At 34.2% G+C, this 27,305-nt stretch overlaps 1 protein-coding gene across 2 annotated transcripts in view; it reads left to right on the top strand.

Moving 5' to 3' along the window:
• Nucleotides 1-27,305, top strand: part of DCLK1 (doublecortin like kinase 1) — a 160,872-nt gene that overhangs the window by 131,053 nt on the left and 2,514 nt on the right. The window contains exons 11-17 of one of the 2 annotated variants that reach the window (XM_087894775.1): nt 2,402-2,548; nt 5,405-5,538; nt 5,839-5,916; nt 6,487-6,583; nt 7,687-7,767; nt 10,420-10,533; nt 20,525-20,598. In XM_087894775.1, the coding sequence (XP_087750901.1) occupies nt 2,402-2,548; nt 5,405-5,538; nt 5,839-5,916; nt 6,487-6,583; nt 7,687-7,767; nt 10,420-10,533; nt 20,525-20,598 (725 nt within the window). The remainder of the gene's footprint in view (nt 1-2,401; nt 2,549-5,404; nt 5,539-5,838; nt 5,917-6,486; nt 6,584-7,686; nt 7,768-10,419; nt 10,534-20,524; nt 20,599-27,305) is intronic. The other variant, XM_034411302.3, reaches the window with a different exon arrangement.

Here is a 27,305-nt window from a genome sequence, read left to right as displayed (position 1 = left end):
GAATAAGATCCTGGTTTTCCTCTCCGCAGGAATGGAAATATATGGAGAGGTATAGCGAATGCCATTGGTGTAAACTAGATTTAGTTATATTTTAATTTCTTATGCATTTAACTTCTATGCCTTACTATTTTCTATCCCCTTTCTGTGCTTTGCTTACTTGTGCCTGCCTGCCTCAAAAGGGAATGCCATGATGGGGCTGTCTGTTTAAAATTGAATAAATCTTGTTATATGTTTCTTTTTCAAATAGTAAAGCAAGTATTCTTGGAAGCTTGCTGAATAATCCATTCACAATTCCCATTTACAGCTGAGTAACCATCTGCTAAGGGCTACTTTTTGAAGGCTTAACGTGTAAATTAAATTCTATAATGGCAAAGGTTTTCACGAGGAGAAGACTGCTGGCATGTCAAACTTTAGTTAATAACATTATGCTTTCATTGGTCACAACAAACTTAATATAAGTGGATCCTATTGCTGCACATACATTCTGTTTTCATCCCAGGCATATCTTTCGGTCCTTAAATGTAAAAAATGCATTTCATAAATACAAATAAAAACAAATTTCAAGTAGAAATTATGAAAGGTGAGAGAGGATGTGGTTGCTGGCAAGCTGCCATTGTATGTACTGGGACTAAATTATTATGCAAGCCTTGCGTTGCCCTAGTTATTTTAACAAGCATGATTTATGATAGGGTTTCTTCCTGCTGTTCAAAGCATCTAACTTCAATTTCCCATGAGAAAGGGAATTTCTTTTGGAAGGTAGTATTTCTTTTGGAAGGTAGTAAATAAGTAATTGGTTACTGTTCTTCTGGATGTCAGTGCCTTATGGTGAAAGATGATACGGTTTGTTCTTCCATTTTATCCCATCCCTTTTTAATTAAAAAAATAAAGAAAACATTTTTAAAGCTGTTTCCAGTTTGTCATGCTTCCAGAAAAGTGCAATGTTAGTGAAGAAATCAAACAGTATCATTGACTAGCTAACAGTGAATAATCTATTAAAAGATTATTACTGAATAGGACTGAAATTTGGAAGTTGAAGAATTGCTCAATGAAAGTAAAATGTAGAATTATAACTAATTAGTTTACTAGCAAAATTAGCACATTGGGGCAGGGTCCCCCAAAGTGATCAATATTGATCCTCGAGGCCAGGGGTGTCAAATTCAAGGCCTGTGGGCCGGATCCAGCCCACGGAGTGCTTAGATCTGACCCGTGGGGCCTCCCTGGAAAGAGCAAAGGATCGGCCCATGATGCCTCTGCCAGCAAAAATGGAGCTTGGGCGGGCCTCATGTGGCCATCCTGAGCTCCATTTTCACTGGCAGAGGACTACATGAGGTCATCCTGGCTGCAGGAGAGGGCTATAGGAGGCTGTCTGGCTAAAAATGGAGCCTTGACGAGAGATGTTGAGCTGGCCATGCCCACCGCACCCCAAGGTCAAACACAACTCTGATGCGGCCCTCAATGAAATTGAGTTTGACACCCTTGCTCTAGGCTTTATGGGACTATTTAAGGGGTTCATATTATCATTATGGTTTGTCATATTTTATATTGAATTTGGCTTTTTTTTAATCCCCCTATTGAGTCCTTCTGGAGGAACTGGGATAGATAGATGCTGTTCGATAGTATTAAAGGCATTATCAGAGGAACTAAGTTGTTCCAAGGAAAGCTGCCTTTTGCAGTTGACTGATGGTGATTTTGTCAATGCCATTGAGTGTTCAGATGGTGCTCCAGTTGTTTTGGAGTTGTAAATCACCTATTTAGTATTTTGTAATAGACACCTCTTACTATTGGTACGATTAGTAGTAGTAGTTGTACTATTAAGAGGTATTTATTAAATTATTTTCATTATTATTTGGGGATCAGCAAACAATCTGAGTTGCCTGTGATGAGATTGGCAGCAAACAAATTTAATAAATAAAAATAAAACAATCTGAACCTTCATGAGTCAGTAAGTTGAAGAGTTGGGGAGTCCTGCATTAGGGTCTTAACAGGACATCAGCCTTTCCCTGTTTACTTTAAATATTTCCCTTTTTCCTTCTTACATCCCAATTTCCTTTTCTCTTTCTAACTGTTGGCAAAAGTTTTACAATATGTAGTTTATTGGAAGGATTGTTTAAAGTAATGTGAGCTTGTAGTATAAGAATTTTACTGAACGGCTACCACCAATGGCAAACTGAAATGACAGAATCCATGAAGAGTTGAAGGGCATTTTTTTCTAGGCTAGACTGTGAATTCTTTGAGTTAATCTCATCATTTATAGATATATAGAATCTCCACTGCAGATTTCATTCTTTTCTTTAAGAATGGGAATTCTAAGATGTCCTGAAAGAAAATGCTATCGATCATTATAAACCTTCTCCTGAATCATAGTGGAATATACTAATATGGTACATTCATTTTACTTCAGGGAGGAGATCTTTTTGATGCTATTACCTCCACAAATAAGTATACAGAGAGGGATGCCAGTGGGATGCTGTACAATCTGGCCAGTGCCATCAAATACCTTCATACCTTGAACATTGTTCACAGGGATATCAAACCTGAAAATCTGCTGGTAAGTAAAACATTAAGTGGCAATAGAGATTTTGATACATATAATTCATAGTAATCATCTATCAATCACCTATCTCAAATTTCAGTCAATTTAGGGGCACTTTCATCTTAAAATAGTTTTCAGAATTAGAACAAAAAATGGCCTTACTGGATTGAGTCCATCTTAGTCCATAATTTTATTTCACACAAAGAATCCCAGGTGCTTCTGGTACACCTACAAGTAAGAGATGGAGACAGGACTTGCAAGATTAATGCCAGCCTTGTTAGGTAATCCAGACAAGAAACATACCCAGGAGTACTAGTTCTACCTTTACTGTGTAAGCATTTTTGAAGTATGACACTACATCTCTCCCCCTTGGAAGGCCCCTTCCAAGATGTTTGTTATGTTCCCATTCCTTTTGTGGTCTCCCTTGTTTCTTGTCTAACCATTGCCCAGTCTGCAGCTCTTCTGTTTCCCAAATCATTCTCACAATCAATATCAGCCTATTGATTAAAATTAAAATAGTACTTATCAGTATTATTTTATATGACCCAACACCAATGTTGGGGCATATATTATTGGCAACACCAATAATTTAACAACCGGTTCTCTGCCCTAATACCTGGCTGGATGGGCGTGGCCATGGTGAGTGTGGCCAGGGGGTGTGACAGGAAGCACTCGACCTCCTGCATCCCTCTGGGAGCAAAAATGGACTGCGGGGAGGCGCCTCCCCCCACACCCCGTTTTGGGCCTAATAGGCCTCCCTGCAACCTCCTGGGAGCAAAAATGGGCCATGGGGGGAGCATGCCACACCACCACCCCGTGCCCCATTTTGGGTCTAGTAGGCCTCCCTGCACTTTGGGTGGGGAGGGGTGGAACCAGCCAGAAATTTAACAACCGGTTCGCCCGAACCGGCCCAAACCAGCTGAATCCCACCACTGAAACACACCCTGATGTTTTTTAGAAACTTGATGACATCCATAGATCATCACCCCATCCAGGCCCTTAACCTGCAAAACTGTGGCATAGGAGAGAAGGGGCAGAAGATAACAGGAAGCTGAGGAAATAGGAGGTAGCCTCTAAGAAAGTGGTCTGAGAACTATTACAACCAAACAAATGAACTATCAGTCAGTTGTCCACAAGCTATGGTAAACAGTCCATTGTAGTGTGATTCCTGCCTAGAGCTTGGCTTATCAGTAGAAGAGGAGCAATCAGACTGAAACAGCACCTAATTCCAAAAGAATTAGGAAGGAGGCAATGGTTGCATGCCTCTTTATGAATATTAAGACTTATTTATTATGAAACAATAAACTCTTATTTACATGGCTACGTTAACTTTCAAAGGCTAGGAGGATGAAGTTAACCCAGGGCAATAGGAAAGGTGTGTGTGTTACAATAGGTCTATGCTGTAGTTGCACATTTTGTGTAGTTAAAGTCTATGCTGTAGTGTGTCCAGTTCTTAAAAAACAAAGAACCGTCACAGTATAAAGAGATTACTAAATTATATTTCAAAATATGCATTAATCAATAAGCTTTTAGTTGCTGAAGAAAATTGGAATGTCTATTGTTTATAGAAGACTGTAATAGTCTATGCTCACTTCATTTGGAAAGCTGAGTTTTCCCATTTTAATTGGAACATTTGCCCATAATTGCTACTATTTAGTGTGATTATTTTGTCAAATCATGGGATACCTTTATAGCCATATAATAAGCCCAGGAGAACAACTTCTCTGACTGTTGCCATCTGCAGTGATCACAGAGCAGCTTAGAAAATATGGATAGCCTTTAGAATAATAGGATGCATATGGCAGCACACAATTATATGTAGCTGGATTCAATTAGTGTTGTACAATTACACTGTTTTATTACTTAGCTAAAACAGTGAAAGCACTACATAGTGAGTAATTTACACTAATCCACATCTTTTTAATTGGCCTTCAGGGCTCAAAGGAAAATAGAATTTGTAAAAACCTTACTTTCTGACTAAGATGAACTTTAAATGATCATTTACATTCTTTGATCTTGACAGGGTAGATAGTGAATCTATTAAGTTTCTTATTTCAGCCTTAATTATATATTTTAATCTTTCTTGCTGAGGTTATAGTATTCAATCTGATATCATATAGCAACTTCCTACATTCTCCAGTAAGTCATTGCCATTGTGGCAATGTGGGAATTTTAGGAGTTGTAATCCCAGCATATCTGGCAAAGAAAAGTGGAAGAAAAAAAAAATCCTGTACCACTATATAAACGATTTGGAGTTTTCTTAAATATTAAACTTTTTAAATCTGTAGATTTAATATTGTTAAAATTGTAGATTTAAAATATAATTTTAAAAAATGTGTAGATTTTAAAAGAAAAAGCCTGTAGAATTTAAAAGAATATTACTTTTAAAAAGTCACCTAGAAATGAGACAAAACTGACTTTCTGAAAACCAAAAATTCCATCCATTCCTACTGTCACATTTTAAACACACAGGAATTTAAATTGAACATCTTTCCCTAGTCCAGAAATGTTTTTAAGGGTTGTTTGGATAATTAAATTCTATGTCACCAAGAATAAAACAGTCTCTAAAGGACTGGACACTATGCCAAAATTGTGATCATATATAGATGGAACTAAGTACATAAAAGTTGCATTGCCTTGGACTCCTATATTTTAGTTATAATATTTTGTCTCATGTTGATGTTCATTAAACTGAATACTGCTTTGTTTCCAAACCTTTTCCACCGTCTCCACACTGCTTTGACTTGGTCTTTCTTCCTCACTCCAGATTCACCCATGAATACGCTGGGGAATGGCAGGGTCTACTTCCATAAAGTATATAAGCTTGGCTATTAAGAGAAGATCATAATTTAATTGCATTTTTGTTTTCAGGTCTATGAGCACCAAGATGGAAGCAAGTCATTGAAACTGGGAGATTTTGGTCTGGCTACTATAGTAGATGGACCTCTTTACACCGTTTGTGGAACCCCTACCTACGTGGCTCCAGAAATCATTGCAGAAACTGGGTAAACTAACTTCACCTGGTAGAAGAGATTCAATGGACAACTGTTTTTCCCCCCATATGATTAAGCAATGTCCTTTTAAATAGAAACCGTACTGAATTTGAATTTTGATATCATATATATATATATATATATATATGTTTGTCCTTATATCATACAACTGTGATATAAACTACAGCTTTTATTCAGATGAGATCATTTAATTTAATGAAGATCCTTGCCAACGTATTGTTTTTTGTTGCCTTTATTTTCCTTAGATCATACATTCTTGGTTTCCTAACCATAATCCCTTATCAATTTTAGATATGGCCTGAAGGTGGACATCTGGGCAGCTGGTGTGATTACTTACATCCTGCTGTGTGGTTTTCCTCCGTTCCGTGGGTATGGGCTATGATTTTCTATTCATCTCTTAACAATGCATCTCTTAACTATTCTATCAGTTGTCCATATGGTTTTTTTCTCCTGTCTGGATGTAATATTGGCTGCTAGCCTCCCCTCCTCCCCCCCCCCATTTGTAAAACAAAATATCAGTAGAGGAACATATTGTAATTAAGACTTAAATACTAGGGGAAAATATCTTTTTTCACAGAAACTTGAGTACTATGTTAATAGAATTGTCTATAGTGTAAACTGTATTTAATGGAAACAAGAAATATGCAGGGCTTATAAATGTCAGAACTATTCCAATATAAAACTGACTGCTTTATGAGGTTTTTTTCTTATTCTCGTCTTTTTTTCTTTCTCTTTTCCTTAAATTTCAAATTTGGTATCCATGTTTATGCTGGTCTATGACTCTAATAAATATTTGATTTGGTATTCGGATAGCTCCACTTACGGCAGTGCATAACAAAAATAGTTTTGCAGCATTTTAAAAAGCTTTTTGTCTTTTTGCTTGTCTTTAGTTTATTAGGCGCAGTGAGAGAATGACAGTTTTATTTCTTTCTTATGCAGAAGTGGAGAAGACCAGGAAGTTCTTTTTGATCAGATTTTGATGGGACAAGTAGAGTTTCCGTCTCCATATTGGGATAATGTATCTGACTCTGCAAAGGTATATTCAAATGTTTTTTTCTTTCCTCTAGAATATTTCTTTGTGCGGCCATATCTTTGTTGTTCTATTGCAACATACTGCAAAGTTTTCACACACATACAAACACATTATATATATAATTTATATCAATCATGTATATTTTAAGATCATGCTTCATATCACAAACATAGCATCAATTATAGCATTTCTTTATATCTCTGTACTAGACATGTTCTAAATCAATAACGCTCCTATGCTTTTGATAGTTTACTAAATCTACATCTGATACTTCTTCATCACAAGTACTCTGCATTGTTCATTTTACTAGATTATACATCTCCAGAATTACTAAAGAAATGCTACAATTAATGCTATGTTTGTGGTATGAAGCATGATTCTATTATATATGTGATTGATATAAACAATGCTTTAAATAGCATTCTAATATATTATAATTTGGGACAATACTTATACTATAATTCTTTGCTTTAGTTTTCTGGAAAGCTGTAGACAATTTACAGTTCCTTAGTGCATGCAAAGATGAATAAGCCCTTAAAGCCAAATGAAATTATGAATATTACAGTATCTGGAAAGAAAACATATTAGCTTTGAAGGACTCATATCAAGGGCAGGTAACAAAGATTCTATGCAAGTCTTTCCAAGTCCTGTGCCCAGGAATAGAACCTGGATTTTAGAAAAATTGTATAAATTATGTGGAAAAATAAAAAAACATACTGTTATACTGGAATTGACACTTTTCTACAGGAGGTTTTCTGTAACTGAATATAAGGACTTGAGAAATTAATGAGCATGTTTTCTGGATATTTAGGAAAATATTTTCCAAACTATTTAGTAGATATTAATCATAAAATATTGTTATAAATATATTTGACCATGCTTAGATCCAATACTATTTTAAATTTTTCAAATGATTTCCCAACTTTTCATAAACTTTTCAGTTATCAGCTTTATACATTAAAATGCAAGGTTGGAATGTATTTCATCCTTGTATCTTACCTTTTACAATGTATTCAGTGTTGTATTTGCTATTATCATCTTTGCAAAATTCCTCATCAAATGTATCCTATTAGAATGAACTTACTGGCTATAATTTCATTTTACAGGAACTAATTACTATGATGCTTCAGGTAGATATAGAACAGCGATTTTCAGCTTTGCAAGTGCTTGAGCATCCATGGGTTAATGTAAGTAAAGGTTGCTACTGATTTTATTTTAGCCACACTGAAGTTTTATTGCATTATTTGTCAAATCAGCTGGAATGCTGTTTTGGAACTATGAAATTTTTAAACATTATAGCAAAATGTAGGCTTATTTCCAATAATAACTTTCTCTGCATATATTCTGAAAATGAGTTTAAGAATATGCCAGACCCAGAATGGTGTTGTGTCTTCAGAAAGTGTAACTAACTTTCTGAAGTTTTGCCAATTCCAGTTCACAAACTTGTTATAAAGGACCTGCCATATCAGGATACATTTTTTTCCATTAAATTTAAAACTGAATAGGGCTCTAAAATTTGTCTTTTTTATAAAAAAAAAAAATAGTGAATCAAATTAAGCAGAAGAGGAGAGAAAATCCTGCATTAAAAAAGGAGAGGGACGGGGGAGTGAGGAAAAATATCCAATGGCACTCCAGATAATTTGATTACATTGCTCAGAAATTATTTTCCTTGCCTATACAAAAAAGAAAGACTAATTCAGATTGTGATAGATCAAACTTATCCATTGCTACAATTCAGGCACAAATTTGCCCTTATACCGGTAATGTAATAATATAATTATTTTACCTGTCCCCCTTACATGAAAGATTTAACATGAAGGGTTTTATTATATTCTAATCAGAATTTATATACTGGTTAGTTTGATACACTATTTTTTTTAAAAAAAACACAAACTTTAGAATATACACATCTTTACTCAGCAGTGATCAATCTAAAGTTATTTCAGCCTGAAATAATACAAATCTACATTATATAAGTTCCCATTTCTAAATAGAAAGGTGATTATATTGAATGATTTTTATCAGTATCTACAAAATACAACTTCCTGTTCTACTAGCCTCATTTTTATGAAAGTAAATTTGTATATGTTAAACTGAGCTTCTATTCTTTCATAAAATCAGAATACTGACACTCATTATTTATTATTCCAAAATTCACATGAATGTACATTTTATAAACTTGTTCCAATTTCTCAGAATATTTATTTATTAAATTAATTTATTAAATTTATATACTGGCCATCTCACTATCTCGAATATTGATTTAGCAGCCTGCAAATTAGGTCTATGTCAGAATATTTATTGTAATGTTTGCAGCATTACGTGCAAGTATTCCAACTGACCGAAAATGAATTCAATACCTCCCAGATTTCAGAAAATCACACAATTATTTTCTAGTGGAGTCAAAGATGAAATCATTCTGAATGTCTTTATTCTAACTAAAAAGTAAAACTTAAATAAACTTGAAAATGTAGAAAAACTAGATCCATCTTTACCAATGTTTAATTTGAAAAAGCTTCGTAGAGTTCCGTTCTGTGAGATAACCAAAAGAAACAAAGCACAGCCTAGAATTCCAGTGTCGAAATTGTTAATGAGATCAGCGATACAAGTCTGATTTTTCTCCTCAATTCATTTAGTAACTAGGAAGGAACATTATGCACATTTTATTTATGATACCTTTAATACTTTCAATTTTAGTGTGATTCAAGATCAAGACATCTTAAAACCACTATATTGAATACCTAGTGTTATTACAAATACGAGTCATTAATATTATCATGCAAAAATGATAATATAACATATTGTGGCTGGACTTTGTATACACAGCCTGTGTATACTGCAGAAGATCAACTAAGATTTGTCAAAATTACTGTGGGGTTATATTGATGCATAAGGCAACTGCATAAGGCAATTTTGGGGCCAAATGGTTCCATTTTAGTTTCAGTAAGAAAGGCATGACTGCACTGCTAGTTATTGGAAAAAAGACATATTCAATTCTACTTTACTCAAAAACTATCCATTTGCTTCTGACACTTCTGAATCAGTTTCTGACTGAAATACCTCTGATTTTGGATGAAGGGATGTAAACAAACCTTAGGTTTCTCTTAATCATTTCAAAATTATTTACTGCTTATGTAGCAATCAAGGATATACCAAGGTACAGCACAGTATCTTTTTGTGAAATATAATAATTATTTTAATTCTGAATTCAGCATTTCAAAGGTCTTTAAACTGCTGAAAGGAATAAAACACATTATCTCTAAAACTGCTCAGAAAATATTGCTTTTAAAAGAACTTCGACTGTAAGTACAAGAATCTGGAAGTTCCTAATCAAGATTGTTTAATTTTTATTTACAATTGCTATGTTGATTAAAAGTTGTGTAAATAAATGAAATTTATTTTTCAAAATACATTTTTAAAAGGGTCTCACAGAAAATGTGGAGTCATTCTAAAAAATCTAAATGGTTCATGAAATAATAATGTTATTGCGATTCCTCAGGTTATTTTTTGGTGTATGAAAGTGCCTCAAACAATTGAAATTAGTATGCCTTGTTTTTTTGGTTACCTTCAGGCATATTACTAAAGTTAAGGAGTAAATCATAAACAGATTATAAAACATGATTATAACTAGGAGTTATAATACTTTGGTATCTTCAGATAGGATTTTATTCAGGAGTTCTTAGTTGATGGTAAAAGGCTAGCAAACTGTTTGTAAAATTTAGATCCACTAAATTAATTATATTTCTGCAGATTAAAAATCCTTGGGACGCAATAATTTTGGAAAAATAACCACAAAATTGTTAAAGTCCTGAAATGAATGGCTTGTTTTCGTTTTGTAGGATGATGGCCTTCCAGAAAATGAACATCAGTTGTCAGTAGCAGGAAAGATAAAAAAACATTTCAATACAGGCCCTAAGCCCAACAGCACAGCTGCTGGAGTTTCTGTTATAGCAGTAAGTATCTATAATGGATTTTTTTTCTCCATAATTAGAAAATGATGATTTTTTTTTGAGGACCCCTCCCCTGTGTTCAATTAATGTATTCAGTTTTAATTGCAGTGAAAAACAGATACTCCATTATCCCATCATTGGGAAATCACACTTTTTAATTGCTTCATCATCCTAAACTGCTAGGCAACATACATATTTCTTACAGAAAATCAGTCCTGAGGAGAAAAATTCAACACACATTCACTGAGATGAACATTTTTAAAGAGCATTTCATGGGAAGAAAAAAAATCACATCCCAATTATAAGCAAGAGACACTTTGTAATGAACAAAATAAGCATATAAATGCAGAAATGCAGCCATTTTCGATATAGGTATGGCTGCCTACTTAATTTGGTTTGGCCATATTATCTGAATTGGCTCAATGCAGGTCACTACAAGTTGATCACTCAATGCTCCCAGTTTTGCTATGCCACACAAGGCTAATCCATGCAGTGTTCTGTGTTTGAGAGGTTGGTTCCTGCACTGTCAGCCCAGCTGAAGATTAAGGTACTAATTTACCTAAAATTTCCTTGCCTGAGCAATTTTAGGATTTTCCCTAACTGTAGTGAAACTGTAATAGCCATAATGAATTCCATTTTTAAGGACACCAAAAAGGTTCGTGATTACTTGGTATGACACAGATCAGGAGTGTCAAACTTGTGTTGTCACATTGTTGTCACTGATGTATCATGACTTTTTTTCCCCCTCGCTAAAACGGGGTGGGCATGGCCAGTATGTGACGCATCTGGCCCGTGGGCCACAAGTTTAATACCCCTGACATAGACAGACTGACAGACAGACCATAAACATATCCTAGAGTGGAAATGGATAGAGATCAATCTATTTATGTATTGTCTTTTATATTCCGGGATATATTTAGATATATGCTCATGAATTTTATTCCATTTTAAATAGCTTTATTTAACTAAGTGCTTCCTTCCAGGCAGAAGTTAAAGTGGCTTGAAATTTAAATAGAGTCAACATAATTCTTTCAACATGCTGCAGTTGTATAGCAGGACATAGTATGGGAGATTATGAGACCTGTTTAACGTATCATCTGTATATCATAGTGCAAATGGAAATGAACCAGGTTCACTTTGACCCTTTGCCAAGAATATATATTTAAAACATACATTTAATAGCAGTGAAATGATTAGTATTTGTTGATCACTCAAACATATGCAGGATATATGATTCTACTAATAAATATAATGGAGTAGTCAATTTTTTTAATGTTCCCATCTTTTTTTCTTTAAGTCTGCCTACATTTTAAGCTTCCTTCCATAATTATGCCTCCCTGAACCATGCTCCAGACTGAAACATCATAATGATTCATTGAACATGCTCATTTACCACATTAGACTGATCAGAGTTTCTTCCCTAGCTTCACTAAATTGTAGATAGTACAACCAGCAATTGTAGGTGGTACACTTTGGATAGCTGTTGAATTAGTCAGAGGCTGATTTTAAGTCAGCAGAAGTAAAAAAAAAAAAAAAAAAAAAACTCAGTTGGCAGAATTGGCAAATTCACCCTTCTTACCATGGAAGATAATTCATCATCTTTTTCTTAGATTTGGACTTTATTGTTCTTATTATGTTAATGGCATCATTTAACATACCGTCAGTATTTTTTTTTTAATAGGGAAACCGCCATAGCTTTCCCACAACTAAAACATCCCATTGTATGCATATTTCATATGAATTGCCAGGTATATGCTTAACTGTCCAGCTGAAACTCTTTTCAATTGGACTGCCAGCACGCTTGCCCGTGAGATGTACCGCTCAGTTCTTCTACTCTGCACTGTTTTTTCATAGTTCTTACAACTCTTCAGAATGCTTTGCTAGTCCCTTTTGCACCCATTTTTGCCTTCTTTATTGTGTTGACTTTTCTTTTTTAAATTTAATTTGCAAGATTTGCAGTAAAATTTATTGTTTTTCGTAGCTCAAATATTCTAAATAAGAAAAGGTATTGCATTGCAGCTTCAAACTGAGAATAAAAAAATGCTATGAGAATAAAGAAATACACAGATCTTTGCATTGTGTTTAGCATTGTGTTATTTTGGCACCTTATCAATTTGCTATTGGGCTTACATTATTCTATAGTTCCCCATCGCTTTGGTTCATTATAAATTTGAACAAAAACCCTGCAGTTCCATTTAACTATTTTTAAATGTTGCTGATATATTTTTGCTAGATAACACTCACAAACTACTCTAACTTTCATCAACTTTACAACACAATGTTAATAAATAAAATAATATTTATTAGTGTTTCTAATCCAGTTCAAATGTACTGTTCTGTATGTACCCATATTTTTGTAATGTTTAAAATGTTTCTATGTGGAATGGAGTCCATTATGTATGCTACCTTGTACCTCAACAAAAATGTCAGAAAGCAATAGTAATAGCTATATACCGCTCCATAGTGCTTTAGAGCTCTCACCGAGTGGTTTACAATGTCAGCATATTGCCCCAACAATCTACATTAGGTCTTCATTTTACAAATCTCGAAAGAATGGACAACTGAGTCAACTTGAGCTGGTCAGGCTATGGGCAGAGTTAGCCTGCAATACTGAATTCTAACCACTATGCCACCACAGCTCCTAAAATGGATACAAATGCAGTACAAGTAGTCCTTCAATTCGGACCTTAATGGAGCCATTATGATTATAAGTCATGATGACCTTAAAGCAGTTCACTCACATGACCAACCCAATTGTACAACCTTTTTGGGATGGCCGTTAAGTGAACGCCACAGTCATTGAGCAAACCAGTGGTTTTCTATGGGCCAGTTTTACCAAAACTCAAAAATAATTGCCAGGTTTTGGCAAAAATGGGGTAAAATGTGATCATATGATTTTGGGACACTTTAAATGACTGTAAATGTGGGATAGTTGCCAAACAATTGTCATTTATTTATTTATTTTATTGGATTTCTATACCGCCCTACTCCCGAAGGACTCAGGACGGTGAACAGCCACAGAATAAAACACATAAATACAAAAATTTAAAATAGAATAAAAACGAATTAAATAATTTGGCTGAGACAAATTTAATAATTTAAAAACAAATTAAAATTTACATTTAAAAGGGGAGAAGATTTAGGCCAGGCCAGCTTGATAAAATAAGAAAGTCTTGAGCGCGCGACGGAAGGTGCGCAGATCCTCCGTATCTCCGGGGGGAGCTCGTTCCAGATCGTAGATGCCCCCACAGAGAAGGCTCTCCCCCTAGGGGCCGCCAGTTGACATTGTTTGGCCGACGGCACCCGGAGGAGCCCCTCTCTATGGGAGCGTACTGGCCGGTGGGAGGCTATCATGTGACCACAGGGGCATGACTGATGGAACTTCAGAACCAGGGAAGTGATTTCAAATGGTTGCTAAGTTAAGGACTGCTTATAAATAAGCATAATTTAATACAGGAAGGAAATTAAATGTAGGATTGAAGCCTGGATGTAGGCTTAGAAAGGGCATGCTGAATATATGAAATCTAAATACTGGCTTCTGTATCCATAAGGCTTCCCCATTTGCTTTAAATGTGATGGAGTGTTCTTCTTACAAATATAAGGTTTGCCATTCTAATTTTTTCCACAAAAGAATGGCACTCAAAAAATAATACAAAAAATAAAGGATAAATTATTTAGCATACAACATAACATCATCCAATATTTCAAATAAGAGAATATTTGTAGCTGAGTGGTGAATTGTGGGATCCTTGGTGCTCTCTAGCCTGGCAGTTTTCTTGCAGAAGTTTCATTACCAAACTGATGATGTTATTCTAGTTTGGTAATCAAACATCTGCAAGAAAACCACCAAGTTCAGAGAGTGCCAAGGTCCCTGTAACATCATCCATTATAATAGGAGATCTGGAACACTGCAGGGATATTATATACACATTATTAAGGCAGTTCAAAAGTTTACACTACAATCGTTTAATTTTATTTACTGATCAAAAGCTTTCTCTTCTCCTGAAGTTCACTGAAAGTGATATTCTGAAGTGGGTGGGAAGGTCAATTCCTACTGCAAAGTTTCCATCTTCTTCATATTGGCTTAATGAAAGGGGCTCTTTCATTAAAATGTCTTACACAGAAATATAGGTACCTAAATATAGGTAGACTTATACTTAGATTCTTATATTTAAAGTTTGCCCTGTGTCTACACATTAAGAAGCCAAAGCTGCTTATGGAGTCCCAAAACACATACACTACATATTAACATGCAGCACCATTCCCACCATTAGTCTGATAACAAACTGGCCACCTTTTTCAATCAACCCAGCCTTTAAATGTAGCATTTTTAAAATCAGCTCCCCTTCCTGAAACCCCAAAATAAAAGTGAGCATACTTCTGACATTTTTAACATCGGCTATGAAATTGTATAGCAGTTGTTTAGAGTCGCTTTTCTTTTATAGATTTTGTAGAAGTTCATTTTACCCAATTCCTCTTGACACTGGAAGAATGAAAGATTTTTCAAAGAAAATTATCTTTAAAAAATGAAAGGCAGTTGACATTTTCGTGAGTTTGATGGCATATTCTCATCTCTCTTCCATTCCCTCTGTCAGCTGTAGACATTTAAAGAGAAAATACAGTGACAGACTTTGTTGAGTACTGTTGATGTTGATATTTAGGCACTTATCACTTCATCTGCCATTTATGCAAATGCATATTAAATATTAATAGTTTTTTTTTAAAATTTTCTTGAACAAATGTGTTTCTAAACATCCAGTTTTCAGATTCTTAAATGAAATTTCTCTCTCTGTGCCTTGCCGTGTAACCAAAGCTAATATAATCTTTTCTCTGAGGTTATATTTTCAATAAATAGATAAAGACAGCAGCATCAGTAAACTATTTTCTTTACACTCTTTGATTAGACTGAAAAAAATGCTTTAAAACAAGTAATTGCTTCAATACTGCCAGGACTTTCTAGCAATTTGTCACTGTTTTCTCTGAGTATTTCAAACTAGTGATTTAACTGCTGCCTTGTGGTGTCTGTAGTTACTAAAGAGGAGAACTGGTAATTAGGGTTTAACAGATGCCTTGGAAGACTCACAGTGAAGTGGTATTGCCCTGCAGAGTTGATTAATAACATTTTCCTGTTTTGAAATTAATGAAAACAAATGAGCCTTTCTTTTTTAAAAAAAATTAACAGGGATATAGTATTGTATACTAGTGAGTTGCAGTCCAATTTAATTTCCTTATTGTGATTGGTTGCAGCATTATAATGGGTGACCTAAGATCCAATTATATATGTTGCTTTCAAGGAGACACAACAAAATCTAAGTTTGCTTTGATTTTTTGAGTTTCCTTTTTTAATCTATGAAAGTAAATTATTGTTTGAGGCATGTAAGTACCATGTATTGATGAGAAGAAGAAAAAACAAATATAATGAAAATATATGACCTGCAATTCTCAGAATAGTAAATACAATCCAATGTATGGACTTTTACATGACTTCCACTTCCCTCTATTTTTATACAATTAACCTGTGACATTTTTTAGTTACATAGACTACCAAGAGGTAAATAGGATTTGACCAGGGTTCATCAGACATGGAGCTGAAGGCCAGCTGGGTTGCATATACCATTCTGAGAGTCTCTATATTCCTTTCTGCAGCCACCTAATACCAGGACCTAGATTGCTGCTAAAGCTACTGCACTGTATGTAGTCATTTAAAGTACGAACATCCATGAGTTCAATTCCCAGTAGAGGATTTGAATGCCATAGAATCACAAAAAGTTCAAAGCTGATGAAACTAGTCAGCTTGCCTCCTAATGGTCCATATAGCTGAAAATTAGAACCTGCAATTGAGTTTCGAAAATCGTTCTGTTAGTTTGATTGACTGAATAAAAAGAATAATTAAAAGAATAATAAGTTATATATTAATGCAAATATAAATTTAAACTGATAAGTAGCATTTTGGCAGTGGTTTTAAAGAAGAGCTAAATGCCCCAAAGTATAAAGTAAAACTTGTATAAACCATAGCTTCTAGGGTTACATTATATCATGCTTCTGTCCAACCAAAGCTTATTTGATTAAGAGTGAACTCCTGTGCATGCTTAAGAACTAAGTGGGATTTACATCAGAGTGAACAAATATTGGATCATGTAAGACTCACTGGCTTCCACAATAACATTCCATTTTTAAATTTTGATCCTAACGAAACAAGGAAGCACTATGTAAAAGTTGAAAATTTGCATTTGTAAATTCAACTACAATTAAACCCAAGTACAATAATTTTAAAAAGCCTTTGGATTAACTGGATGGGTAGAATCTTCCTAGAACCAAAAGGCAAGGGGTACATGGACATAAGTCTAACCGTATTGGTAATATCATAGAATGCAAGTGGGAGGATCTTAGAGACCATGTGTTCCCAAGCTCTCTCTAGTGCAGGAGTCCACTATTAAAGCATCCCCAACAGAAGCAATTCCCAGGAAGGAGATCCCTCCCTTCTCAAAGTAGTCTGTTCCACTAGTGAATAACTTTTACGTTTATGACAGCTTATATCTCTGCTACCACATTTAATAAAAGAAAGCCTTGATTGTAATTTTATTTTTTTTTAAGCTGAACCTTTCAGCTATGTCAGCCCAGTGAGGTAGACTAGAGTCACTGAGCAAAAGTCAGTTTTATTAGAACATCTGTAGTAACACAACCTTGCAACTTTGAATATATGTCTCTTTTCCCCACCCCTTGTACTTTTGTCTGAATCAAGGGGAGTGGGCCATCTGACACATTTTTGTAAACCAAGCCTTGTTTTATTAGATGATTCCCTTAATAATGAATCTTTCCTCTGTCCTTCAAGTGACCTCCACAGTTATGGAGGTCACATACATTCAATTATGGAAGTTTCTGCAATCAGGTGTAATCATCACCAATGGGAATGCACTAATTCATGAAAGATCTACCCATCAGTAGATCAATCCTGGTGACTGAGTACCCTATCCAGAATCATAGAACTGTAAAATCAAGACTCTTCTGAACTGAGAAAAATTCAGTTCAGAACACACCTATGAACATTCTTTAAAAACAAAAATGTGTGAATGTATACAGACAGATCACACATTTGCCTACACATTTTCTCTACAGCCCTGGAACTTTTTTGTGGTCTTGCAATGAAGCATTGTGATAAAATGTGATCTGGATTCCCAGGAGGGATGGAGTTCATTCCAGAGGAACAAGAGTCAGCAAAGTTAATAGTTCCCAGAATATGTGTTTTGTGGTGCAAGTAGCCTGCTTTAGTATGGCAGTATTCCTCTTTATAGGTGAAGGACAATAAAGGAAACTGCTTAAAAGAATCTCAATATGTTTGTCTTGGGTTTTGGAGCCTGGCATCAATCTTGCCAAACTAAAGCAGACAACTCTTAATTGTGCTGTCTTTTGCTTCTACGGAAATTGCACTGCCTCCTGGAAATTTGGGCCACATTCCTTCACCAATACTAAGCCCAGGCTTGGGGACTGTAATTGTCCATGTTTCTGAGCTTCCTGAACTGGTCACTATGACACACAGAATTTGGGATTTAGATGGACGTTTACCTGAGACACCATTTGTCTTTCCATTCCATAATTCCACGCATGGAATTAAAAACAAAAGCTATATTAATTGTGGACATCAATTAATCAGTGAATTGAATTGGTCCCAATAACACTCTTTAGCTAATAAATTATACATTCAACCATGTGGTCCTTTCTATCAGTAAAAGTAAGGGGGCTTAAGAGTTATGCATTTTCAGAATAACTGCTCATCAGACTTTTCATTCTTGAACCAGTGCATCTTTGAGGGCTAGGAGCCTCTGTTCACATAATTCCAAAAGAATCCAAGAAAGTTTTCAAAAGTTGAGGTTCAGCTTAATACTTGATGTTCAGTGAGCATCTTTCTTATCACAAGTCCCTTTTGAGTACTTGGAAACTGTCCATCTGCTCCCCTGCTCCTTCTATCACAAAGGGAAATGTCTTTACCTTAAGTAGATTAAAAAATAGATACATTATGTTGTCAGCACTTGGGCCTATTAGACTGATGCAATTGCCAGCAACAAAACATACCGCTGAAGTAGTTGGAGAAGACATTTCTGCTTCCTCTAATTTTGTAGGAGGCAATAAAAAGTCAGTAGGAAATACACAGAATCTATGATGTAAGCTGAATGAAAGAAGACTGGGTGTGTCTGTCTGTCTGTCTGTCTGTCTGTCTGTCTGTCTGTCTGTCTCTCTCTCTCTCTCTCTCTCTCTCTCTCTCTCTCTCTTTCTCTTTGTCTTTCTTTGTTTCTCTTTCACACACAGAGACACATGTTCTGCTGGGGTTATCCTGATCTCAGATGATCCATTGTCCAAAAGGACTCTACAGTTGTGATGGAACAAATGTATTTTACTCTTCTTTTTTTGCAAGATATCTTACACTGGATTCAACTCAAGTGCAAAGAGCTTATAAGTGTGACTATCCCAATTCTGCAGCCTTAAGTGGCTTGTGAATTGCACTTTTCATTGGCACCTGAATCTGATTTAAGCAAAGAATTTATTTGGGTTTTTTTTTTACTTTCCACTATGTGTTATTTATAATTTAATTAGTGCTATGATTTTGAGTACTTAAAATGCTGAATTAAAAAAAGGGATGCAAAATATCTAAGCCAATATTTTTTCTTCACTCAAGTAATTAGAGTTTAATAAAACATTTTGTTTTGAAATTCCTAGACATTGGTTGTTCAATGTTATTAGCGCATTGCCCTCATACAACAATAGATGGCAGCAGTAGATCTTGGATATAGTACTAGATACAATATAAGGCCTTCCTCGTTTTAGCTGGAAGTCTTCAATAATTTGGGGTGTTTTAAAGTATCCTACATAAAAAAAAAGTTGATGAAAGAAAATAAACATTTTTTAATGATCTGGATTCAAAGTCAGGATGCATACTACAACAACTAAATAACTGATTTTTTGGAGCTGTTTCAAGCTGTCTCTTGTTATTTAAATTGTAAACTTCTGGCCTTATGTCACTCTAACAAAGCACAAAAACACAAAAGGGATATATCTTTGTTCTCTTTTATACACGTGTATGTAAATGCTAAAGCATTTTCAAATACTAAACTGTATAGTACGCCTTGTTCCCCTTTCTGAAAAACGACCTGCACTAAAATAGCTTTGAATTACTTATTTGGTGCCCTGCTATGCACAATGGAAATATTGTTTAATAAAGAATAAAATCACCCTTTTATTACTATATCAGAAGTGAAATTAAATGGAATAGTTTCTTTTTCCTTCAATTTCAAAAAAAAACATGCTCCTCCCAAATTAATAAATTAAGACTGTACTTTGAATTCTGATACAAGGGTTTAGTAATGCAAACATACACATTTTTAAGATTAAATTGTAGACTATAATAATACACAATTATCTAGGATTTTCCTTTATATCCCAGATCAAAGTTTCCTTTTGAAACCAGTAACAGAGATTGGTGGGAATGTCAAAATGTTATCTTTTCATATTTATACATTTTCATCAATATGAAGCAGCGTGGTTTTGATCTGTGAAAATCTAATCTATTTGGTTATAGAGATGGCTATTATGATTGATAAAAAAGCAAGATATGCTGAAAAAAAACCTGTTCACAAATTTTTTATGATAAAATGGGAAAACCTTACGTGATGCCTTATACAGCCCTATTTTATTTATCTTCAAACAGATGACTGTTACAAGGGGAAATAAGTGCACTATGTAGTAATTAATAAACAAGATACTAATTTAGCCAGATAAATTATTTCGTCTAGAATCTTCTTCATTATTCGTTTATTTTATTTTTTTTCCCCATTTCCAATACGCAGTTTTTATTTTTATTTTATTTTTAAAATGTTAGAGTACTACCTTGTGAAACTGAAAAGTAAATATGCACTAATAAATAAGGAACAGTTTTGGTCTGGAGGTCTTAATTCTCTAGCACAATATCGATCCACTGAGTTGCCCATTTCTCTCTGCTCAGCTGGACCACGGGTTTACCATCAAGAGATCAGGGTCTTTGGACTACTACCAACAACCAGGAATGTATTGGATAAGGTATGAGATGGTACAGCTCCAACAGTCAGTGTTTCCATGGCAACGTGCTGGCAGTCTCCATTAACCAGTTACTTCAGTGAATAAACATGTTTTTTTTATTTGTTACCCAGTCCATATGCTGCTTTATCAGTTTCATTTGAATCTTGATTGAGATGCCACACCCTTCATTCCCTTTCTTCACCCATTATTCACACTGACATTGCAAGCTTTTTCTTCATTGCACATGCTCAGTATTCCGTGCTCCCTATAGTTAAAAGGACAGTGTATACAGAAAAATGAAATGTTCACGCAATATTTTATTTTATGTTAACAGTTTTTAAGGCATATAATATCCTGTGCTCTTTCTTTTTCTACCTATGAAATGGCCACAGGATATCAATACATCTAGATCTACATTTATATTTGTTTTTTTCTCTCTGAGATACAAAATTATATACTGTCATTTTAAATTTCCCCTTCCCAACCACAATCTTTCTCTTAGAATGAACAATGCATTGACATAACATAGTATTCAGAAGCTGTTCAATGAAATATAATGCATTGTATGTGCTCTGGTTAGCTTGTGTTTCCAAAGTATGCACATTTTTGTTACTCCGTTTTTAAAAGAAGTGGATAAAAAGGATATTGCATGAATCTAACACTCTTTTTAGTATATTACCTTTTATTATGTGGTAGTATTGTGACTTAAGAATTCCCGTTCAATTGAAAGTAGGTGTTATCTGCAATGATGGATAATTTTTGCTACAAAGATGAATACAGTATCTAAAATTCTCAATTTAAATGTCTATGATATTTATTGATGTTCAGTTTTTACACATTTTGTTAACTTTATAAAGATGGGTTTTTGTAACTTTTAAAAAGACTCAGTAGGATGAACTAAATATTGACAAATATTTTTATGTTCAATTGCTTTCAGTGTTGCGGAAGGTTTGTCCAGATTGTGCAGATCTAACCTTTATTAATATAATTGTGGCAGTAGTCAATGCAAGCATTTACAGTAAATTAAATATCCCCTCTAAATATTTTACTTAAAATATCTGGATTAGGTTGCAATGAATTACCTTTGGAAAAATTACATTTCTTGTGTCCAGGAGTTCATCTTTATAGGAAGAAAAATTTTGGATGGATGCCTTCTTGAAGTATATATTCCGTTTCTATTCTGTCAGTATTCAAGGTCGTATCTATATATCAGGTTATTTTAGATCTTTATTCAGCATTATCTAATTGGATGTATTAGAAATTGGTAATGCACACTTGCTTGGAAAATTACTGTATTTGTGGTAACTATCATTTCAACTTTTGCTTTACTACTTCATAGACACATATAGATTGATCGTAAATTGCATACTACTAAGTATACCACATTTTTATATGAAGAATAAATTGGGATAACAGTTTTATATCAGAAGAAATATTTAGGTGTGACTTCACACAGACCCACATGTTGGTTGGAAATCTTTTTATCCCATCTACTAACTGAAATTCTCTACTTAGAACACTGTGTATTTAAAATGCAAAAAGATACATAATCATAATATTAGAAAATATTATTTGGAGAGGTTTCCAAATGTTTCACTTCTCATCCAAGAAGCTTCTTCAGCTCTGTTTTTACCCACCATCCAGTCAAAGTTGAAGAAACTTCTTGGATGAGAAGCAAAACATCTTTAAAGAAAAATGAGAAAGTCCAGTTGCCTCCTGAAAAAGCACCTTTGGGACAGCAAAAATAATGTTACACTGGGAGTTATCCTTTTTATGAAGCATAAAGATAGATGAAGAAAACTTTTAAAAAGAGGAAATGAAAGGCATTTAAAAAAGAAAAAGTAAGGTCCTCTAGAGAAAACCAGCCAACAAATAACCAACAAAGATATTGTTACAATCAGTCATGTATGTCCTGCACCTCTCAATTGATACAGATCAGATCTAAACCTCTGCAGCTTTCAGATGAGTGGACTTCAACTCTCAGAATTCCCCAGCCAGCATGATCCTTTTTAATATATTTAACATATAAATGATAATTTAACTTAGATATTCTAGTATTTTCATTTTGGAGGGGGAACATATTAGAAATGAGTGCATACTTTTAAAAAAACAGTTCTTGCAACTTGTATTTTCATTATCATCAAATGTCTAATAATAATATTGTAAGGGAATCTATAGATAAGCACAATATTTTGTCTATTATATAACAGCATTTGGATTGATTAATTTATAATGAAAGAATTATCATATGTCTAGTAGACGGTATAATCATAATAAGATTATGAAGATATTATGTTGAGCTTCAACCTTTGAAGCTAAAGTGTTTTTGTCAAATCACTGTCCTTAAGTTCCCCATTTGAAAGATATGAATATGGTGAAATGAAATGGAAGAAAATCTTAGCTTTATATCCTGCCAGAATTTAAATGGGAACATTGCTTCTTTCAAAAGAAAAGAAGGAAAAAAACAATGGTGAGAAAACTGTCATTCAGTTCTATGCTGATAGAAACAATGTTTGGAACTTAACATTAGTAGAAAGACATTATATAGATTTAAATGTGGAAGTTTTATGAACCATCTTTGTCTATGGTATTATATACAGTATCTTCTATTCTAAGTAATTAATTGATCAATTAATTATGTCAATCAAGTAATTAATTGACATAAGCAAGATTTATTATCTTGCTTATGTCAATATGATCTAACATACTGATGGAATTTGGAATGAAGTGGTATCTCGGCATTTGTCATTAATTGGTTCCAGGAGACACAAGTACTAAACAAACCACATATCTTACCACATGACCTTTTGTTTCAGCCAGGAAGGACTTCCTGTCTGTCCCTTTTCCTATGTCAGCAACCTTCCCATCATGGCTGACTTCCTGTCTGCCCTCCGCTTTCTGTTGCAATGACCTCCCTGGCATGGCCAACTTTCTGTCTGTTCTCCATAGGCATCTTCTTCCTTTTGCTGCACAAGTACCAAACAAACAAGTACTGGGCCAATATTTTTGTGTCAAAATGTATCAAGTGCCAAATTCAATAACAGCAGTCGAGTATTGAAGCACAATTATAGATCATTTAGTATTAATTGGTATGGAAATATATGTGGAGTAAAAACAAGGTATTTATTTATTAGGGGTATTATAGTCTCCCTACTCCAAAAGACTCTATGAGGCTATTATTCATTTTTTTGTTAGATTTATTTCCTGCCTTTTACTGAAGAGTTGAATTATTCTTACACTTGAAGATAGGGCTTTACAGTTTAATAACAATGTAACAAATTGTGCTTGATCCTAATTAGCCAGTGCATATCTTTCTAAAATAATATGTTCTGTTTATTCTGGAAGTCTTACCTCAAGCAAGAAAAAAAAAAGTGAAATGCAGTTTATGGTGTCTATAGGAATATTTTCACAATAATGGAACAGCTTTTCTACTATCTTCTCGAGACGTGGGATTTATTGGTGGTCATATCTAGTAATGACCAGATTTCACCCTGTTTATTATTTTCAAGAATAGCTGAAGTCAATTAGATGCTGGAGAACATCAGTAGAAGGTTCTTAGTTGTCTTTGTAAACATTTTGCACATGAATTGTTACTTGAAATTGTTAGTTCTCTATTTTTTCTTGAAACACACAGCAATTCTGTGGAAAGATAAATAAAATTGTTTAGCATGTTGGGTCTAAACATGGGTACATGTTTAGTGTATGATTGACTCATAGGAAAATATGCCTAGATTTATTTAGGGTTTAATCTAAACTAGTGTCACAAATGGCATGCATAGCCTAGTTCCGATCATCCCCATTAGGTCACCTGACAGGATAGGTAATTAAATCTAGCCTTCCTTGCCTCAGTTTCTATCCAAGTTAGTAATTAGTTTTTCTACCATCTTGACAAGGATGTATGAGGCCATTTAAGTTGTTAAATATATTCATGGATAATCATATAAGGATTACTCTTGATGACATTGAAGGTACACTCACTGAAGAATAAGAATAGGGCTGTACTTTTATATGTATTTATATGACACTGTGTTGGTGACTGAGAACCTGAGTACTGTATTTTATAGAAAATACTAATTTTTATAGTTCAATGAAGACATCATTAATGAATCAAAGACCAATAAGGTTTTACTTAACAGGAAAATGGAGGAATTTATTCATAAATTATGGAAAAACTAGAACAAGTAAATGAATTTGTGTTATAGAATGATATGTATTTTGGTAGAATGTAGAAAAAGGTAGAAAAATGTTGAAATATCCAGATGCTTGCAGAAAAAACACATATTTCAATTATATGAATTGTTGCATGGACTGAATGCTAGAAGCAAAAATGACTATAAATAAAATGTGTTATTGTGCAGAAGTGAGAGTTGGATACATCAGGATAAACATTGGATATCATCAGAATGGGGTACTTAAGTCTGTGAGTTGAAAAATGCAAAAATAAGGTTAAACCTGCTAAATGAATACAGATTGAAAACAAATATGAATTATTAGTATAAAGTAAGAATGATGAAGTATATTTGTTAAGTAAGACAGAATGAATGAAAATAAAGTTGCAAAACAAATATATGAAGAAAGAGTGAATAGGTCTTAGAAAAGAGAAAAAGTAAAAAAAAAAATCATCCTCAAACTAAATGAGAAATTTCAAGATAAATGGCAGCATATGAAATGATGTATGGACATCTTGGAAAGAAGTATGATTTGCAAAGATAGAAAGATAGGGGACGGATCTGAAGTTTAAATATCTACTTCAATAGCTGTCACTTCCATGGAAGCCTGCCAATCACTTCCATGTGATTGGTCAATACAGGATCAATTTTCAATTTAGTTTATTAAGATTTATACAGGAATAAACAATCTTTTAAGCTAATAGTGCCAAAGGAAATTTGTAATTGCTCCACACCTTCTCTTCTAACATCTCCCAACACATCATACACAGCTTCATATTCTCTACCATCCCAACCTTTGTCTTAGGTTTAGGTTTAGGTTTATTTGATTTGTATACCTCCCTACTCCCGAAGGACTCAGGGCGGTGAACAGCCAACAATAAAATACATAAATACAAAAAATTTAAAAACCAGATAAAATCAAATTAAATCATTTTGGCCCAGACAGATTAAAACACCCCAATAATTTAAAAACAGATTAAAATTTACATATTTAAAAAGGGAAGAAATTAGGCCAAGCCCGCCTGATGGAATAAAAAGGTCTTCACAGCACGGCGGAAGGAGCACAGATCCGGGATCCTCCGTATCTCCGGGGGGAGCTCATTCCAGATGGTAGGTGCCCCCACAGAGAAGGCTCTCCCCCTAGGGGCCGCCAGTCAACACTGTTTCGCTGACGGCCCCCGGAGGAGTCCCTCTCTATGAGAGCGTACTGGTCTTAGAAAGTAGAAAACTTCTCCTCCTTGTTATAAGTCAAAATAATGCTAAAGAGGGACCAGGATAATTTTTGCTAACATATTAGTACTAATATACTAATTAAACTATTACTGCATTATGGATGTGTCACAGACAATGATTTTGCTATAGTTCTCATGTGTAGGTTCCTTGTTAATCTTTATAGCTAGAAGAGCAAAGGGTTGAATTAGACATAAGAGCAAAAGATCTTGATTTAAATAATATGAACTCCAATCTCATAGAAATATGAGGATTAATTCATCCTTAAAATCAATACAAAAGTTGCTTATCCTTGCACCAGGAGAGTGTTATTCTGGATTGTAGTGGAGATTTTAATTTAGACTTTCCTGCCAAAAGAAAGAATTTTTCATGAATCTGGGATTAATATAAAAATGATGTGATGTGAGTCAATCTTTAAATGAACTCCTTTTGTGCAGAGAAATATTTTAAATGCAAATCTGTATGTCATAGAATAGTAATGTATGCCATTCTCTCCATTTGTTACAGGGAATTATATACTGTAAATTCTATCTCTGTAATGTGAATATGATTCCAAATGTCTTCTGCTTTCTATTAAAATATAATCATAAAGTTGGTTTTAAAGCACAACTTTGAAACTGTTTAGGCCTTTTCCAAGGGCCAACTGTAAACAAAGAACTTTTGGCAAACGATAGCAGTTGGAGTTTAGTATTGTCTTTTCCCCCCAAGATCCAAAGATGAACTTTTATTGCCACTTTCTATCTGTACCTTAAATATTCTAACTATAAAACTATTAGTGAAACAATTTAGTTTAACTGAGTCCATTTGCTTTATAAACTTTGTTCATCTTCTGCTTTTATTAGATTTTGGGACCTTGACTGCATTATTTTAAAACATAGACTGCTATAATACTAACCTGCATTAACCTGATAGATTTAGTTTTAATCTTGTTCTCAAAAATGCTCAGGGTATAACTGTGTTTCTGTGTCACTGTATAACTGGTAGCTTTTCAACAAAAAACAATTATGAATGTCTGAGGAAGTGCTGATATATATTTTGAAGTACAATAAACTCTTATTCATATCAGTCCATCATAATAGTCTTTCCAACATCTCTGACAACACTTAGCTTTATTGGTTTTTTCCAGTAGTTTTGAAGAGTAGTTTTGATTTACTATAGTGAGTATTTATAGTTTAGAGAGTAACTGTCAGGCCCATTTCCAGTAACTGCAGGAAATTTACATGATGTTTAAAGACATCCCAAATTAACAAAACTTGGACTGACTCTGAAAATTAAAAACATGCTTATTAGGTCCATTACATCAAGTAATTAAATAATTACTTGAATTTC

Source organism: Pantherophis guttatus, chromosome 5 (assembly GCF_059756535.1).
Source record: "Pantherophis guttatus breed Tessera chromosome 5, ASM5975653v1, whole genome shotgun sequence".
NCBI lineage: Eukaryota > Metazoa > Chordata > Lepidosauria > Squamata > Colubridae > Pantherophis > Pantherophis guttatus.
Note: the sequence above shows the minus strand (reverse complement) of the source record. Positions and strands in the feature narration are given on the sequence as shown.